This window comes from Sorex araneus, chromosome 1 (genome assembly GCF_027595985.1).
Source record: "Sorex araneus isolate mSorAra2 chromosome 1, mSorAra2.pri, whole genome shotgun sequence".
In the NCBI taxonomy this organism is placed as follows: Eukaryota; Metazoa; Chordata; class Mammalia; order Eulipotyphla; family Soricidae; genus Sorex; species Sorex araneus.
Window position 1 is genome coordinate 388,060,243 of NC_073302.1, and position 19,260 is coordinate 388,079,502.

Sequence of the window (19,260 nt, forward strand, 5' to 3'; positions counted from 1 at the left end):
AGGGACAATGCTGCACCCTAGTGTCATTTCTAAAGTACTTGAAAATTATTTCTGCCCCTGCCCTTACTGCCATTTGTAGATTTTGTGACGTCAGTCTTTCCAACACAAATAGCAGCTTTTAAGGCCTATATTCAGCTGTCCAAATACTGAAGTTTAATGCAAGCAGTTTTTAATGGGCCTATCAGAGCTTCACAACACTCATAAATGGACCATAAAAATTCATACTAAATTTTAAGCTGAATATCATTAACTTATATGAGACTGGAATGTTTTTTAAAGGAAAGTCTTGCTTATTTTCTCCAATAAAGAAAAAGTTTTCTGTATCTAAAGATTGATAGGATATTTTGGGGGGCGTGGGATGGAGGGGTTAGGCAAAGGAAGTATTGCTTAGTTTGGGCTTAGGTAATAACCAGTGGTGCACAAAGAGGCTGCTCCTGAAGGGGGAGGGGGGAGTCACTCTCACTCTTGGCAGTACTTGGGACAGGAGGTTCTGGGATCAATTTACATGCTACTGCATGTCAAGCTTATGCAGTAGTTCATTGAGCAATCTCTGTGGCCCTAAAATTGGTACTTTCTAAGAAAAAGTACTTTGAAAGTGAAATTAAGTGCTTTTAGCTTATTTTAGAGTATTTGGGGAGTAAAATCATGGATAATGGAAACAAGGTCTTGAATTTGGAATCAGAAGAACTGTGTTTACTCTAGGATCAGAGACTGAACTTACAATTAGTGATATTGGCAGTTCATTTCATTCCTCAAGCTCAATTTTTTCCATCTATAAAATGGAAGTAATAGGAGCCCAGAAATAGAACTCAGTGGTATAATGCATGCTTCTCATGTATGAGACCCTGGGTTTGATCCCTGGCATTGATATAAAAAAAATAGCCCAGGGCTCCCCCCAAATCCCCACAGCTAGACTGGGCATCACCAGGAATATGCCTCCTTCGAACACTGCTGGATGTGGCTCCTTTTTTTTGAACGTCTATAAAGCTAAGTGAATGAAATATTTTAAATTAACTACCTTAATAAGCTATCTTTTCTTCCTTTATCTTATTTTGTTCAAATATATACTTATTTTCTTTGATAATAAAAGGTATTTTTTTTCTTCTGCACTTATTCTTGATCTTGTTATTAAACACATCTATATGTCATCCAGTTTGTTTCTCCTGTTCATTTATTCCAGCTACTATGTGAGTCTGTCTGGTCTGATTGTAATAAATACTTTAAAATGTTAATTTTGAATATATGTGTGTATATATATACACGTATATATATATATAATGTCGACTGATATAGGTAGTGACACACACATATATATGTATATGTGTGTGTATATATATACATATATATATATATATATGTGTGTGTGTGTGTAGAGAGAGTGTGTGTGTGTTTAATCTTGCAATCTGATTATCAAAAGTCCTCAGCAAAATTCCCATTCTGCAGCTCGCCCAACATTCTCAGGGACCATCACAGTGTCTTTCCCAGTGACAGGTACAGTTAGAATATGTTGATTCTGCTCTTCCATGGGTAAGATCTGTGAGCTTACCTGGCAAGATAACAGGAGAGAACCAAAGCCGTCCAGGGATCCCATGACATCTACACATGTCTTTCTGAAGCCCAGAACCCCATTCAGGAGAACCCTTTCTGAGTGTTAGTCCTCTTTAAGAAAATGCAGACTTAATTCAGGCCTGATCCAGGCCATTGTCGTTGTAACAGTAGTTAAAATAGCATGGCTGTGTTTTGGGGTTTTTTTTGGGGGGGTGTCGCACCCAGTGATGCACAGGAGTTACTCTTGGCGGTGCTCAGAGGTCCATATGGGATGCTGGGAATCGAGCCCGGATCAGCTGTGTGCAAGGCAAACGCCCTACTCCAGCCCCAAGCATGGCTGTTTTTTTGAGTAGCTCTATATTCTATCTACTGTAATTTTTAAATTCAGAGTAAAAAGAAATGGTCTATGGATTTCTGGGGTCACACCTAACAGTACTCAGCGGCTACTCCAGCTGGTTGTACAAGTGAGCCGTGCCTGGTGCCCTTTGTCCTCTAAGCCTCTTGAGTGAATCTTCCTCTAGAATTTGGTGGGCAATAGCATCCGCATAGCTGCTAATCTTTATGTTCCTGTGTGACTCTTTTGCAGTGTAATTGGACTCCCAGGAGAAGAAGATTGGCCTAGAGATGTTGCTCTTCCCAGACAGGCTTTTAATTCCAAATCTCCTCAACCAATTGAGAAATTTGTAGCAGATATTGATGAACTAGGCAAAGACCTACTGCTGGTAAGTTCGTGGACTGCACATTCATTTGGAACTGACTGTGTAGTCAGTTGTTTTGATGAAAGGCTTGCCCTCATTGCTCGCTGAATGTGGGGCAAAATCCTCAGTTTCAGCCATGACCACAAAGGATCTCTGCAGCTCTCATCCTCGCACCTGTACTGGGGACCTTATTCACTATTGTCTTTAGTTCCTCTAGAGGGAGTCTGACCCAGGGTCAGAGATGTAGTACAGTGGGTAGGACACTTGCCTTCCATATGACAGACCTGGGTTCAATTTCCGGCATCCTATGTAGCCTCCCAAGCACAGCCAGAAGTGTTCCCTGTGCTCACAAAGCCAGGATTATCCCAGAGCACAGCCAAGTATGGTCCAAAAAAACAAAACAAAAACCATAGAAAGTGCCTCATCCATATACTTCTAAAAATTCTTTTATTGAGGTTTGATAGTTTAGAACTACTCTCTATGAGTAATTCTCTCTATGTAAATACTCATAGAGAGTAATATATATTTTATATTATGTATATGTATAGATATATACATACATGTATACATATATACATATACTTCTCAGAGAGCCCGCCAAGCTACCGAGAGTATCCTGTCCACATGGGCAGAGCCTGGCAAGCTGCCCATGGCTTTGATATGCCAAAAACAGTAACAATAGGTCTCATTCCCCTAACCCTGAAAGAGCCTCCAATTATTGGGAAAGACGAGTAAGGAGAGGCTGCTGAAATTTCTTGGCTGGGGGAAATAGAGGCATTACTGGTGACCACTCGAGTAAATCAATGAACAACGGGATGACAGTGATACAGTGATAGTTTAGAATAGGATGAAGTCTTTATTTTATAACTATTGAGCTACTATAGTTCCTCCACCAGTGATCCATGCACTTTTTTTCCCATAGTTTTTTTTAATTTATTTTATTCTTTCCATAGTTTTTTTTTTTTTTTTTTTTTTTTTTGGTCACACCTGGCGATGCACAGGGGTTACTCCTGGCTCTGCACTCAGGAATTACTCCTGGCCGTGCTCAGGGAACCATATGGGATGCTGGGATTTGAACCCGGGTCAGCCGTGTGCAAGGCAAACGCCCTACCCGCTGTGCTATCACTCCAGCCCCCTCCATAGTTTTTTTAATTGAATCACCGTGATATACAGTTATGAAGCTTTCGTGTTTAAGTTTCAGTCATTAAGTCATACAGTGATGAAACACCCATCCCTCCAACAGTGCACATTTTCACCACCAATGTCCCCAGTATACCCCCTCCCACCTCACCCCTCCCCCTGCCTTTATGGCAGACAATTTCCCCCATACTCTCTCTCTATTTTTGGTTTGCAATATAGATATTGAGAAGCTAATCGCGTTTTGTCCTTTATCTACTTTCAGCACACATCTCCCATCCCGAGCGATACTCCAACCATCATTGACTTAGTGATCCCTTCTCTATTCCAGCTGCTTCTCCCCCAGCTCATGAGGCAGTCTTCCAACTATGGAGCAATATTCCTGGCCCTTGTGTCTACTGTCCTTAGGTGTCCGTCTCATATTATGTTATTTTATATGCCATAAATGAGAGCAGTCATTCTATGTCTGTCCCTCTCTGACTCATTTCATTTAGCATGACACTCTCCATGACCATGCACTTATAAGCAAATGTTACGACTTCATCTTTCCTAACAGCTGCATAGAATTTCATTGTGTAGATGTACCAAAGTTTCTTTAACCGGTCATCTGTTCTCGAGCACTCCAGTTATTTCCAGATTCTGGCTATTGTGAACAGTGCTGCAATGAACATTCAGGTGCAGATGTCATTTCTACTATGTTTTTTTGCCCCTTCAGGATATATTCCCAGAAGTGGTATTATCCATGTACTCTTAATCTAGGTAATCTAGTGTGTGTTTATTTGAATGCAGCCTTAGAAAGGCTGGGGGGGGGGGTTGCTATGCACGCAGCCGACCCGGGTTCGATTCCCAGCATCCCATATGGTCCCCCGAGCACCGCCAGAATTCCTGAGTGCATGAGCCAGGACCCCTGTGCAATGCCCGTATGACACAGAAAGCAAAAAAAAAAAAAAGGCTATTGATTCACCTAAATCAGAGCTTCACAGACTGATTTAACCTACCACCCTCTTCAAAATGTCACTCGGCATCCTCCTGGAAATCTACCGTCTAAAACCCAGTGAGACCATTGCCCCTAGGAAGCTCTTTGGTCCCCTTTGGGAACCACTGGGGTTTTTTTTTTTAAGAAGTAAATAGTAAGTTCTTAATATCATGAACAGATTGTTGGAAATGACAACTTTAAATACAACAGTGTATAGTAAAACCAGTCATATGATAGGCCAGTTGATAAAAAAAAATAAAGGACTTAAGTTCCCATGCCATATTTCTGACCACAAAAGCATCACCAGACTACTAAATAAAAATCCAGAATGTGCTTTATGATATGGAAATAAACATCTCTTCCTTCGTCCAACCAATAAAAACATATTTAAAAAAAAAGAAAGGAAAAGAAAAAATATCCAAAATGTTTCCTCTATAGACAATCGTGTTTCCTTCCTTTCATTTTCCAACTTTATTCCAGAGCAGGTGAGTGCCAATCTCTGCAGCTCACCGTACATAAGGCAGGAGTCAAGCTTGAATAAGATGCTTTCCAAGATATGCTCATGCACACACAGCATTCTCAATAGCTCAATAGAGTAGCACAATATAAAAATACCAATTTTGAGCCATAGTACAGCAGGTCGGGCATTGGCCTTGCATGCATGGCTGACCTGAGTTCAGTCCCCAGCATCCCATACCAGTTCCTCAAGTACTGCTAGGAGTGATTCCTGAGTGCAGAGCCAGGAGTAAGCCCTGCTGTGGCCCAAAAAACAAAATGAAGAAGAAGAGGAAATATGCCAATTATGAAAAACACATCTCTGAAATTCAAGAGACCAGAGTACCAGGAAAAGCCCTGTGAAGACATGGGGGAATGTACAAACTGTGCAGTACAGTTGCCCCAATTGGAAAAAAATTGTTCTCATCAGTGTTATGATGAAATGACATAATTCAAGGACCTGCTATATTGTTTTATTATTTATAGGCTTTTGGGGGAGACGGACAGGTCTCCTCAGCTGTGTTCATCTGTGAGGAAGCTTCCACTTAACTATCTCTCTGGCCCTGCAACTTGTCATTTTTAAAGTCTCTTTTCTTAAATAGGCCTTTCTTTGGGGAATTTTTTTTAATTGAATCACCGTGAGATACACATGTTCATGATTGGGTTCCAGTCATGCAATGTTCAAATACCCATCCCTTCATCAGTGTACATTTTCTGCCACCAGCGTCCCCAGTTTTCCTACGACCACTAGCACCCACCCCTCCCCCAGCCTGCCTGTATGGCCTCTCTCTCTTTCCTTTTGGGCATTATGGTTTGCAATACAGGTACTAAAAGGTTATCATGTATATCCCTTTACCACCTTTCAGCACTTGGTTCTTGTCCAGATTGGATCATTTCCAACTGTCATTGTCATAGTGGTTGGAATGTCCTACCTGCCTTCCCCAACCCTGGCAAGCTTCCAACCATGGACCAGTCCTCCAGGCCCTCTTTTCTACTGCTTTTTGGGGAAAATAGTTTTGCAAAGAAACTATAGAATTATATTCCTTCTAATTACCATTTATTTCATAACTACAGACTAGAGTATACCTCAATAAAAAGAAGGATTTCTTGGGGCCCAAGAGATAGAACAGATGGTAGGGCACTTACCTTGCACATAGTCAACCCAGGTTCCATCCCTGGCACAACAAATGGTCCTCTAAGCAATGCCAGGAGTGATCCCTGAGCACAGAGCCAGGAGCAGCACTGAGCAAAGCCAGATATGACCCAACAACTGAAATTATAATAATAAGGACTGCTGTACCCAGTTTCTCTTAAACACATAATAAACGCCTTGTATATATTTCCTACTTGATGACCAGGGCAGTAGACAGAGGACTGTACTTATAAGGCTGCTACTGATACCTGGAATCCAGTGAATAACGGGTATATAGTTTACCTTCTGAGTTATCAAGCTTTGGTACCTAGCCAAAAAAAAAAAGATGCTTCTCTACGTGGAGCAGCCAGTGCTCTCGTTCTGTCCATGTTTTTTGAATTTCAAATACAGACACGGTTGCCTAGGTTTTAACAAGGCTGTTACTCTTGGACACTGTGTGAACCTGCCCACTGATCAGCATCTTAACACAGCCATTGATTTTCCCAGTGAAAGCTCTCACCCCATCTTCACTGCATGGCCATTCATTCTCTACTATTCAGGGAAAAGTTCCCTCCACAGCCTATCAGGGTAGGAATACCTGTATTCCCTCTTTTATTTTTAAGACACTACCTCAAGCCTACATTGTTTGAAATAAATAAATTTGAAGGGAAAGTATTCGCCTAGGCAAACTCTCACTACAAATTCATACATGCTAGCTCGCTTGTTATTTAGGAAGTTTGCTACCAAGGTAGCTCTCTGGTGTGGGCAGCTGTGCTGGGAAGGAGTGGAGTTCCCCTGTTATAAAATATGGCCACCAAACGCCTTTATTCTCAGCAGGAACCCTGAATGACAGATTCCTCATAGACTATAATCACAAGTTGCAGCAAGGAGCCAATTGAGTAAGACGTCTATTCAGCCATAAGCAAAGACAGCCCATAATATCTCCTCACTCCAGCATGGGTAGGAGAAAATGCAGCACGAAAGTAAGCAGCAGTGCCTGCAGACACACCACTGACAGTGGGTAGGAGGAGAAGAGGAGGATTTTTAAAGAATTAGATGATTCACCTAGGATTAGCCTGAATATGAAGAAGTGATAGAGGAAGTACTCTGATTTATTGATTATATACTGGCAGTTTAGGAATGGAGTTTGCCACTACAGAAACTAACCTTTCTTTTTTTTTTTTTGTTTTTTTTTTTTTTTTTTTTTTTTTTTTTTTTGTTTTTGGGTCACACCCGGCGATGCACAGGGGTTACTCCTGGCTCTGCACTCAGGAATTACTCCTGGCGTTGCTCAGGGGACCATATGGGATGCTGGGATTTGAACCCGGGTCGGCCGCGTGCAAGGCAAACGCCCTACCCGCTATGCTATCACTCCAGCCCCAGAAACTAACCTTTCTTCCTTCCATTCTGACAGATTCCTTGTAGAGTTGCTGGTGGTCCTTATGGCCATTTGATGTGAGTTGGGAGGAAGACAGTGCTTCCTCTGGCTGGGGCAGCCCCGAGGCAGCATTGCTAGTGGAACTGAAAAGTTAGGTCTAAGCTTTTGCCTTGCTTACCCGCTCCACTCAACACCCTGATTAAGTAACTGCCCTTCACACCTGAACAAAGCAAACTTTTTTTTATCCTATCCAGTGACAAGGAGGGGCTGGAGTGATAGCACAGCGGTTGGGCGTCCGCCTTTCATGTGGCCGACCCAAGTTCGATTCCTCCGCCCCTCTCAGAGAGCCCAGCAAACTACCGAGAGTATCGAGCCTGAGCGGCAGAGCCTGGCAAGCTACTCATGCATATTGGATATGCCAAAAACAGTAACAATAAGTCTCTCAATGAGAGACGTTACTGGTGCCCGCTCGAACAAATTAATGAGCAGCAAGATGACAGTGACCAGTGACAGTGACAGTGATCCAGTGACAGGATAAAAAGTTATAGTGAACTCCAGAATATAGTTAAACTATGAAAGTTATACTGAAGTCTAGAGTATAGAGAAATTCTTAGGTAGAAAGCAATCTACATAGATAATTCAAAGTTCAGAGACACTTTATACATTAGGGGCTTAGACATGAATACTGACTATATTTTGTCAGTATTCATTTTGACAGTAGCACTGTAGCACTGTCATCCCATTTCCATCGACTTGCTCGAGCGGGCACTAGTAACGCTTCCATTGTGAGACTTGTTACTGTTTTTGGCATATCGAATATGCCACAGATATCTTAACAGGCTCTGCCGTGCAGGCGGGATACTCTCGGTAGCTTGCTTGGCTCTCCGAGAGGGATGGAGGAATCGAACCCGGGTCGGCTGCGTGCAAGGCAAACGCCCTATCGCTCCAGTCCCTTTAAAAAAAAAATCAGTATTCATTATAAACAGAGTATATGTCAAAGAATAGCTCTATAACGATATAAGCACTGTAAACCGTTATGTTTTATGTCAACCAGTTTTGTTTTTCTATTTTCACAGAAATGCTTGACATTTAATCCAGCCAAAAGAATATCTGCCTATGGTGCCCTTTCGCATCCGTACTTCCATGACCTGGAGAGGTTCAAGGAGAACCTGGATTCCCATCTGCCACCCAGCCAGAACAGCTCAGAGATGACGACAGCTTGAGGTCCCAGCTGCTACCTCAAGCTGGTCTTCCAGAAAACCCACTGGTGGCTGATGGGGTCACCCTCAGTAAGCCTTGCAGAGCGGTTGCGGATCACTAGCTGGAGACCTTCTAGCTGCCATCTGCTGGATGGGCTCTGCTTCTCCGAGGAAACCACCTAGTTTACTGTTTTGAAATCAATGCAAGTGTGATTGCAGCTTTATGTTTATTCGTGTGTCTGTTTGTCTGTCTGTTTGTTTCAAGAACCTGGAAAAATTCCAGAGGAAGAGAAGCTGCTGATAAATTGTGCTGCCATTTCATTTTTCTAAACCTTGAATGCTGCCAGTGTGAAGTGAGCAATCCAGGCACAGCTGAGTTATGATGTAATCTCGCTGCAGCTGCCAGAGCCTGATTTGGTACTTACGGACTGAGTGTGTGTGTGTGTGTGCGTGTGTGTGCGTGTGTGTGTGTGTGTGTGTGTGTGTTGCTCTCTTAAAGTGTGGCTTTCTGTAAACAACCAGAATAATTGACTCATAAAGATGTAAAGTGACCGATAAATAGCCAGCATCTGTTGACTGAAGGTGATTCAACACAACAGGCTTCTCAAGCTAGAAATTTGAGCCTATGTCCTCAGCATTTCTTTTCTGGCCAAAACCAGTAAAATCACTAGTAGTAAAAAGCTCACTAGAAGTTTTACATGCAACAAAAAGGAAAAAATTCTAATATCTTTTAGGATTTGGGACTTTTTTTTTTAAGACATTTTACTCTTCCCCAAAAAAAGCTGAATTTACTCAATGTTAGTCCATTTTAACTCATATAATATGCTTTATTGTTCCTTTTGAAAAATACCTATAAGCTTTTTGTTATTTACCGTAGATTTAGGGCATGTACCTCAAATAGATAAAAATCATAAAAAAAAAAATAGAGAAAGCCTTTATTTCCCGGTTTGAGATTTATTTCCCTTTATATTTTTGTTGATATTTTCTTTTTTGGTTGGTTGATTGGTTTTTGTCTCATTATAGGAATTTGTCAGAAACTGTTCCTACTTTGGTTTGGAAAATAGTTCTCTTTGAGTAGAGACAGGAATGCTATTTAAGTCCTCCCCATCTATTACACTGTACTTTTCTGCCATGCACTGCCTTGTTTGCAAAGTGTTCATCTTATCTCTTCCCCCTGTGCCTCTAAAATACACTGCCATTATGTAACTAAGAAATTGCTGAAGCTCTCCCCAGGCACCTCCTGCCTTCTTTCCTTCAGCAAACCTTTCATAAACACTTAGATTCCAATTATAGCTTAGGCTTCCAGTTCTGCATCTGTCAGGGTCCCGTTATGTACTTCTGATGTAGTCTTCATACCTGGCATTCAACTGTTGTTACCTACCCAGTGAGTTAAAGACTGCTTCTTCTATCACCAGCACATGGATTACTTTACTGTTACTTAGTGTCTTACATTTTATAGACTTTATTGCCAGCGTAGCATCTAAGGAAATGTCTATTTTTTAGAAATATATATATATATATTTTACTCTATATAGTCATCTTTTTTCAGTCCCTCAGACTGTACTAGTATTTGGTGACCATACCTGCAATCTGCAGAGCTAGCCTGGCTTGAGTATTGTATACAGTGTACTTTCCTATTGTCATTCACTCAATAGAACTTTTTATTATATACCATCTCTGCCTTATACCTGATTAGTGCTCAGTCGCTAGTGGTCAGTTGGCTCTAGTAATGAGAAGACACAGGTATTTCTTGTCTTCGGGGAAGTTTAGCCAACTTAGCTTTATTGCTGGAGTCTTGAGTGCATGCAACAATTAAACCACATCTAGGTTTCAAAGAATGCACATTGCTATTAGTAGAAAATATTCCAGATGATGTTTATATTTGTACTTTGCTATGCCTTACCGAATTCTTCACAGTTTAATATTGTATATGACTATCTTGAATAAGTTTCTCCTTAAGAGCTTTTTGGGCCATGGACGATTCTTTCTTGATACAGGTTTTTTTAGCATCCTTCTAATTCTATCACTTAAAGATGAGTTGAATTTTCTAAAGCAAAATATGAATAAGAAGGTGGGCCATGAGAATGTTTTAAACTTTCTTCATTCTCCATTTCTTCACTTTGTTCAAACATGACATATTGGTCATGTTTTGCCATCACTGTAAATGCTTGAGATATAATGAACCCAGAGCCTTCGATGCAAGGTGGACTTTCAGCCTCGCCTAAAACAGGAGCCCTGCTTTTCCTTTCATGGGGTCAAAATACAAAGACCTTCTTTGCTGGGGGTCTAGAAATTGAATTTTAAAACGCACTGCTGCACTGAATCATTGCAAGGTTTTTCAGTTAGCATACATAATTTTGTTGACTACAACTTTAGTTTGTGCTTCTGCAAAAACATTTGTAGGTTTACTCAAGAAAAATGCAGCTGTTTTAAACTGGAATTTTTCATCATTCTTGAGGATTTTAAACAGTAAAGAACTCAGCTTTTATTTCTACCATATGCCTTTGATCCATTTCTTCGTAGTTTTTTTTGTTTTGTTTTGTTTTGTTTTGTTTTGAAGAAACTTAAAGCACAAACATACTGGTGATTAGAAACTTGGCAAATTATCCTCTGGAAGGTAGGATGAGAGAATATCTCAACCTTTCTGTACTTCCTTAAGAGTCTGTGCCCTGCTCTTCCATCTGTGTAACCGTTGCTCTTGAGTGATTACCCTTTTAGTTTACATCTTTTAATATCGAGGATCGCCAGTTCTAAAATCCAGATCCTTCACAAGTAGCCTTGCCTTTAAGGCACTTTGAAGCATTTAGCAGAATGTGAACATTCTGAATACAGCTGTTCTTCTGTGACTTATGGCCTCCGACATCTTTGCCAGAAGCAAGGCAATGGTTGGCTAGAAAGGTCATTCTGCCCCAGGGTTATGATGAAGCAGCTTGTATGAGGATGGATTCAAATCACACTTCAATTTCTTTTGAGGATCAATGCGAGAATGTGGTGATGTTTCTATATGATGTTTCATGCACAGTTTAGGCATTCTGGGAACTGCTGTGCAAGATAGGGTGGTCCCCAGCCTACTTTTAAAAGGAGTAGAAACTTGTCCGTTTTGGCATCATAAGGTATCATGTGGCAAAGGGTAATAATAACCCTCTGACCTCTAGAACACAATTCCCAAAAACCTGTAGAACTCAGTGCTCTGGAGCCTCCCCTGTTGTCTCTCCTTTGAAGTAGATGGGAACTAGAAAAGAACCTGTTTTGGAAGATACTTAAGGCCCCCCTTCACCCTGTATTCTCATGATTTTTCCTCAGGAAACACATGCTGTGAATGACAGACATTTCATTTAGCCCCAGGTGACCTACTAAAAATAGTCACAACAGTCACTTAAGAACAGAACTCCTCAGCCTTTGCGTTTGAAGTAAAACTTAAAAAATTAGAACGCACAGCATGTTAACATCTTAAAACAGATTCCTCTTCATAGAGAAATTGATGGATTGACTCAAGATATGGTGCTACCCCTCTTTATGCTTAATTAGTACCAAGCATTTTGAACCTTAAGTTATGTATTTAAATTGAGTTTTTAAACTATCTATAGCTGCTTCTCTCAAAAATGGTGCCTGTCAAGTCAGTAATTGCCATTCTCACTCATTATAAAACTTAAATCATGTAAGCATCCTAATATCATAAATATTAAAATTTTCTCCAAAGAAGTTACTTCTAAGTGACAGCTTGACTCTTTATGAAAAACATCTGAGAGTGTTTGACAGTTTTCAAAATCAGACTTCTGTTGCATAGTTTGAGGTTAGGAAAGAATAAAGTTAAAAGTTGAGAAGCCAAATTACTTTAGTTGTGTTGATACGAAACTAAAGAATAATTTGGGGAAACATAATATTGATATGTTATAAATTCTAAGGTATTAAGAGAATTCAAAAGAATCAATTCTTATATGACACATTAAAGTGTCTATCCTCTAAAAATTATTTGCAAAACAGTGGGAAGTGAATAGAGAAAATTCTGGGAGAAAACAGTTATTCAAAGAATGGCATTTTCAAAGATATATATTATTATGTATATGTATACAGTTTGAAGAACATGACTTACTGACATAAAGTCTTATTATCAGAAGTCTTCTGGCAATTATGTTTGATACAGTCAAAAAAATTTTATAGGAAAGCACTTCCAAACAGCTGCCATTTCAAAGGTTGCACAGAGGGTCAGAGAAATAGTACAGGGGTTAAGGTGTTTGCAGCAGCCCCAGTTGATCTCTGACATTGCATAAGTCCCCTTCAACATGGCCACATATGGTCCAAAACCCCGACCCAAAGGAAAGGCTGAATGGCACAACCAAATCATCTATATTCCACCCTCATTCATGGGAAGAAACAGCCACATGAAACTAAACTTGTCATACAAGTCCAAGAATGTTCCTCATCTAAAAGAAATTTTTTTAATGTTTAAAGTGTGGTAGGTTTCTCCTACCACGAGGACTTTTGAATTTATGTGAAACCCAAACTATTTACAGTGTGCATTTAGTACATTTAGATATGTGATTAGGGAAATGGGTTTACATGTTCCTTCTCCACAATGGAAAAACTTGAGGCTACTAAAATAACCTGTCTATGCAGTGTCAGTTTTCTGATCGTTAGTAAGAGTTTTTCTCAAAAGCACCAAAAAATAGCATTTTCATTTTTCTCACCAGTGAAATTTTCAACCCTGTTTTATTGCATAACTATATCTCAAGCATTTCTAACTTGTAATTTTTCAGAAAATAAACCAAAAATATTATTTTGAACTTTTTTTTTCTGGCCTCTATTGTAACCACCAAAAATATAGAAAGATAGTGTCTGATTCACGGTTTGTTTTCTTTTTATCAACTAGCTGCTATGGTTTTTTTTTTAACACAGTTCAGATTTGCTTTTCAGAATTTTTTCTGTCTTGGCACTCCCAGGAAATTAATGTAGATAAATAAATGGAATGCCATCAGCATTTTCTGTTTTCTTGCTGTTGGCATTCTGACCTTCATGAACAGTACAAGAGCAATTTTAAAATTAATCCAACCTCTTTTCAAGAAGCTATTTAAAAATTCTTACAACAATTTGCAGTTGACATGGTAGGAAAGGAGGTGTGTTTTTTGTGTTTTTGTTTTTGGTAGATGCCTTTTAAAAATTAACTGTCCTAAAGAGATGGGATTTCTTATTCCAGTATATTCCACTAGATGGCACTTTTGGTAGGGGGGTGGGGAAGACTGAACAAAGCTAAAAAGGTACTTCTGGAAATGTCACCCTAACTTGATTTTCCTGCATCTATTTTACTCTTGCCTAGCACTTGTTTCACAAAATGATGAAAAGTCTTCACTATACTCTGTGACTTAGATATTTTAGTAGGCAGCTACATGCTGATACACTCATAAAGAAAACCTGCTTATTTATCAAGAAGCTTTTTTGGGAAACCTAATATCCTCACTTTTTTAGTTGCTTAAATTACAAAGATGGACAAGCTTACTACTAAAAAGGCACCACTCAACTGAGAATAGGGAGGTTTTGTTAAGAGTATTAAAATCCAGAGACCCCAATCAAAATGCTCATAGTTGCTGTCTGCTGCTCTCATATTTTCTACTATGATTATCTTAAGACATTGATTACATTTTTCAGTCCAAATTAAAACCTCATATGAACAAAATTAGTAACACAGGAATTCAGTAGGCAAAACTATTTTTCCTTAAAAAACTAATATGCCAAGACAGCACTAAAGTTCTGCTAAGAGCTTGTGATTCTTACATCTGTTTAATCCTCGGTGTATATTTATAAGATGCCCTCATTTTCAAAAGAGAATTCTAGCCATGATCATATCACTTAGGAATCATTTCTACAGAGGTCATTACTTTGAAGACAACTTCCTACACACACAGATTTTACTTCAGAGATACATCATTCCCTCCCCCTCCCCCATAGTTGTAGTTAACTTGAAAAGGCACCTTCCTCAACTGTATCTCTGAAATGTAGGAGGACGTAAATGACAGTATTTTTCAGAGTTTCCTGTACACAGAGGGTTGTTTATTTTTTCTTTTCCCTTCTACATGGCAGACCAGGCCTGTCCTCCATGTAGCCATCATGCAAGGCTCCCTAATTCCTACTGAATCAGAACATCACACACACCAGGGACTGTCCAAGGCTCACTGAGAAATCCCCAGGTCTTGTCCAGCTTAAATGTGTTCTACTTCAGCTTCAAAGTGGAAGGCTGGGGATTTGGGCCTCAAATTTGCTATCAGTGGACCAGTCTGAGCTCTGACTCTGTTCCAACCAAACTTCCACCATCTGAAACCTTGGAGGTGCGTCTTCACTCCACATACACACACCCCTTAGCAGTAAGGTGGGCCATGGTCAGGGCAGCTGGCATCTGCCTGCTGCTTATCCCTTAGTGACCGAAAGGATGTACAGACCCAACGAGATATTGTTCCAGGATACCGTCCAAGTTTCATTTGCCCTGCTGCTGTCTCAGAGGGATCTGCTCTGCACTCTTAGGATGAAAACTGTCCCTAGAAGCAGATGGATGCCTTCTGTGCATAAATAAGTACAACACAGTTTTCCGAAAGTTCAGGTATAAGAGATGCTGCTCACATGAAGCTGTCGACCAGGCATCTCGAAAGCTCTAAGCTCAGCTCTTTTTTTTTCAAATAAGATGTATAATTACAGCAAAGATTTTTTTATTTTTTTATTTTCTGTCATTCTACAAAAGTTACGCCTGGAAAGGTTTTGTTTTAAAATTTTGTTTACTCTGCTTCATATTCAGTTGGCAAAAGCTCCTAACCCTTTCTGATTTCTCCTTTTTCCTCTTTTGCCCTCAAGTAATTATAAGTAGATTAGGCGATTGTCTCATGTAGTAAAATAGTTCCCTGTTTTTCAAAAGGCACATATCTGTTCATATTCTACCAGGAACTAAAGCTACGCACTAATCAGCAAACATAGAACCATACAGTTATTTAATTTCTAACTCTGATTCCTAATGATATTCCATAGATATGCTTATGTTGTAGTCCTAAAATGCTCTTTGTAACCTTACTTGAAGTCTCTGATCTTCAGTTTCATGAAATGCAATAGTATGTATTTACTATCAATATTTCTTGATCACCAGCAACTTGACCTTCAGTCACATGAAAGTAGGTTACAGCATTACACTTCTTGAACACCTCAAGTGCATTATAAAACCTGCCATTTTGGGCCTATGTTTGCAGCAATGTAACTTCTTAACAGTGTAGTTCCTCATTTACTTTGTTTTCATTTATTTCCTTTTGACTAGTAATAGGTATATTAGTATATGGAATGAATAGCATCAACTACCCCCCTGGGATCAGCACTTAGTACAATGGGGAATTTCAAGTTGTTCTTACATTTGCATAAATTATTTCTATTATTATTCATGTGTATTATTTATTTCTGAATCACACTAGTTAGTTCTGTGAAAGACAGACCACATTCCGGACTCACATTTTAACGTTCATTATCATGGTGTTGATGGATTAAGAAAATAAAATTTAGACTAAGCCTCCAAATGAGCTGCATGCATGTTAACATAATTAGTTATCTAATTGCCCTATAGATGTAGTGGTTTCATGTTAGGTGTTTTATCAATATATAAAGTAAAGCAAAGGACTTTGTAATTGTTCTTTTGTTAAAATGCAGATAGTATAGTGGGAAGATGCCGCAAGCTACTGGTAGGAAACTACAGATAGAAAAGTGACAGCGGCTGCCTTAAGTTCAGGAGCTCTGGCCCATGCCTGTCTGGCTCCCAGCAAGATATCAGCTGTGCCTCTAGGCTGGCCTTGGAGCTTCCCCAACTAGGCACACTAGCGCCCATGTAGGTGTAGGGGTGGGAACAGGTAGTACAGTAGAAAGGAGCAGTGTGAGAGTTAACTGTAGAAGCGAAACTGTTAGCTTGTGCCCTGAGGCTTCCAGAACGTAGCAGATCGAGAAGACCCAAGTTTTTGTGCTTCAAGCTATTTGGTTTCCGTACAGAAGCAGTCAGACTGGTAATAAAAGCAAGAACTGCATGTACGCTGGTCGACAACCAGGATTTTCACAGCCAACAGTTCCCAATACCAAAAAGCTTGTTGCGTTTCTGATACTTTAGGCTTTGAACTGAAGGTTTACTGGCAAGTGTTTGATGTAGAAGAGCAGTATGTGTTTTTAAAAGGCACAAGACCAGTTAGTTCCTATAGAGTGTAGGTTGTTACTAGAGGGGTTTATAGGTAAATCATTTCTTAGATGTATTAAAGCATGTTTCACTGTAAAATGTGTTAGTATTCTGCATCCCCATAGGGCCTAGTTAAAATGTTTATTCTAGATTTTAGCAAGGCTGTGATAGCTAGTAAGCTTATTGTTTTTATCTTTATTTTTTACTTATAATAGAAAAAGTTTTGAAAGTAGAAGAGAAAACTTAATTTGGACATTTGACTTGTTGGTTTCTGTATTGGAAATCATGATTGTGAAGTTGTAGAGATTGTGCATGTGCATGTCAGATACCCAGACTGTGTGAGCCAGCCCAGGTTCACTAGTCCTCCCTCTGAAGTGCTCCCTGTCCCTATCCTGGCCTGTGTGGTGCTCTCCATCCCCCTCGGTTGCCCTTTGAATGTCAGGGATGTGATGAGACAAGCATTAGGCACACCCTTCCTTCCATTGGGTACCATCAGCAAGAGAAAGTTCCTGGTGCTGGACTCCAGGAGCACACTCACCACACCAATCCCAAATGCCCACTGGCACCTTCATCGACACATCGGCATTTATAAATCCAGGCCTTCTGCAGAGCAGTTTTGACTCTAAGACAGAGAGGGAAAAGTTAAGAAGATAAACTCACATTCCAAGCTGCTGTTTTCTTCACCAGCTACAGGCTATATTTTTATGGTATTTCCTCATACTTGAAACTTACTCTGCAATTTTTAATCAGGGTACAGACTTAAACAAGGGTGCATGTTGCTTAAAGGTGCAAACTTACTCTCATTCCATTTGTTCTTTGGCTGAAGAATGCTCTGTTTTTGGTGCTGTGGGTTCAGCAGGTCAAGGAAGCAGTGTGATAGTTCACTGCCTGGAACTCAGTCTTACGAGACTGTTAGCCATTGGATGGGTGTTAGATATCACTTCTGCTCTTTGCTCTGTGCACAAGATTAAGAGTTACCACACTTGGGACTGGAGCGATAGCACAGCAGGTAGGGCATTTGCCTTGCATGCGGCCGACCCAGGTTCGATTCCCGGCATCCCATATGGTCCCCTGAGTACCACCAGAGGTAATTCCTGAGTGCAGAGCCAGGAATAACCCTTGTGTATCGCCAGGTGTGACCCAAAAAGCAGAAAGAAAAAAAAGTAAGGGTTACCACACTGGCCTGTCAGGTTCATTGTTGTCATTCCTCAGTGGGTATATAAACCCTGTGCTGTCCCCCAAGTGTGAGCACTGTGCAGCTGTCGGGAAATAAGGCCCTCCCTTACATATCTGGTATCTTCAACCTTCATAGAAAAATGGTCTCACGTGGAGAGAAGGGGCAAATGAAAAAGATCACTTCATTCTAGCAAACAACCCTCTGTTTAGGAGAGGAAGCTCTCCTCACACTAAAATAAAAATGCTTAAGGGAGAAAAAGAAACCTTATCTGTAAAAGTAACCCCTTCGTAGCACTCGGTGCTAAAAAGATCTTGCTTTCCTCCATTTAGGTAGATGAATATAAGGGACAGTTTTTCTAGATTCTTTCACTGGAGGGAAAAATGGAAAAAACAAGTATTTATGTCAGGTTAATCAAGAACCACTAAGTCTTGACATTAAATTTGCCATCACTAGAAACCTGTGAGCCGAAGGGCAGTTTTCTGCAGCAGCCTGCCATGTCAGAGGGAGCCATTCTAGCACACGCCTAAAGGGACAGTTGCCCAGGAAGACTTTGTTTGAATGACATAGGAGACAGGAAATTCAGAGTGTTACAGGTCAATCATCTTTTGGAAACTGGATGTCTCTCTGAGTGCTCGAAAACAAATTTAGGTTGTATTGCCAGATTGTGGAATTACTTTCTAAGACTTGGTGTTGAAGTATCACTGTCCAGTTCATTGTTTTCACTTATGCACAAGCTAAATGGAAGTTAAAAAAAAAAGAGAAACTGTTTTATTTGTCATACCTTTTGTATTTCTTACAACAAAATTATTGGTAGAAATAAAAATAATAAAAACAGCCATTTTCTTGAAGCTGAATTACTATCCTAGGTACTTTCCTTTTTTTACTGTAAAGTGAATATAATTTAACTGAACAATGTAATCAAATACCAAGTGTTAGCAGATGTATTTCAAACTTTGGCTTTAAGAGTCTTCTTCTTTTAGGTCTGGAGAGAATGTACAACGGATAAGGCGCGTACCTTGCACATGGGTTAACTGGTGTCGATCCCCGGCATCCCATATGGTCCCCTGAACATCACCAGGAGTGATTCCCTAAGTGCAGAGCCAGAAGTAACCCCTGAGGATCACCAGTGTAGCCCCCTCCACCCACCCCACCCACAAAAAAGAGTCTTCTTTTCTCTGGTCTTCAGTAGGAAACTTTCCACTTTGGCTGGTGAGGGGATGGATCCGAGAGGGCAGAACACAACAGTAAGGGTGGTGGGAAGTGGTCACTCTAGAGGAGGAGGTGTACTGAAACATGGTCAAGTACTAAGCATTACCAGTTGGTAATTACCCTGTTGGT

General features: G+C 40.2%; 1 protein-coding gene across 1 annotated transcript in view; it reads left to right on the plus strand.

Annotated features, from left to right (window-relative positions):
* Positions 1–18,760, plus strand: part of CDK6 (cyclin dependent kinase 6) — a 216,167-nt gene extending 197,407 nt beyond the window's left edge. The window contains exons 6-7 of the mRNA XM_004602179.2: positions 2,135–2,270; positions 8,441–18,760. Coding sequence (XP_004602236.2) covers positions 2,135–2,270; positions 8,441–8,587 — 283 coding nt within the window. The 3' untranslated portion in view covers positions 8,588–18,760. The remainder of the gene's footprint in view (positions 1–2,134; positions 2,271–8,440) is intronic.
* The last annotated feature ends 500 nt before the right edge of the window (positions 18,761–19,260 follow it).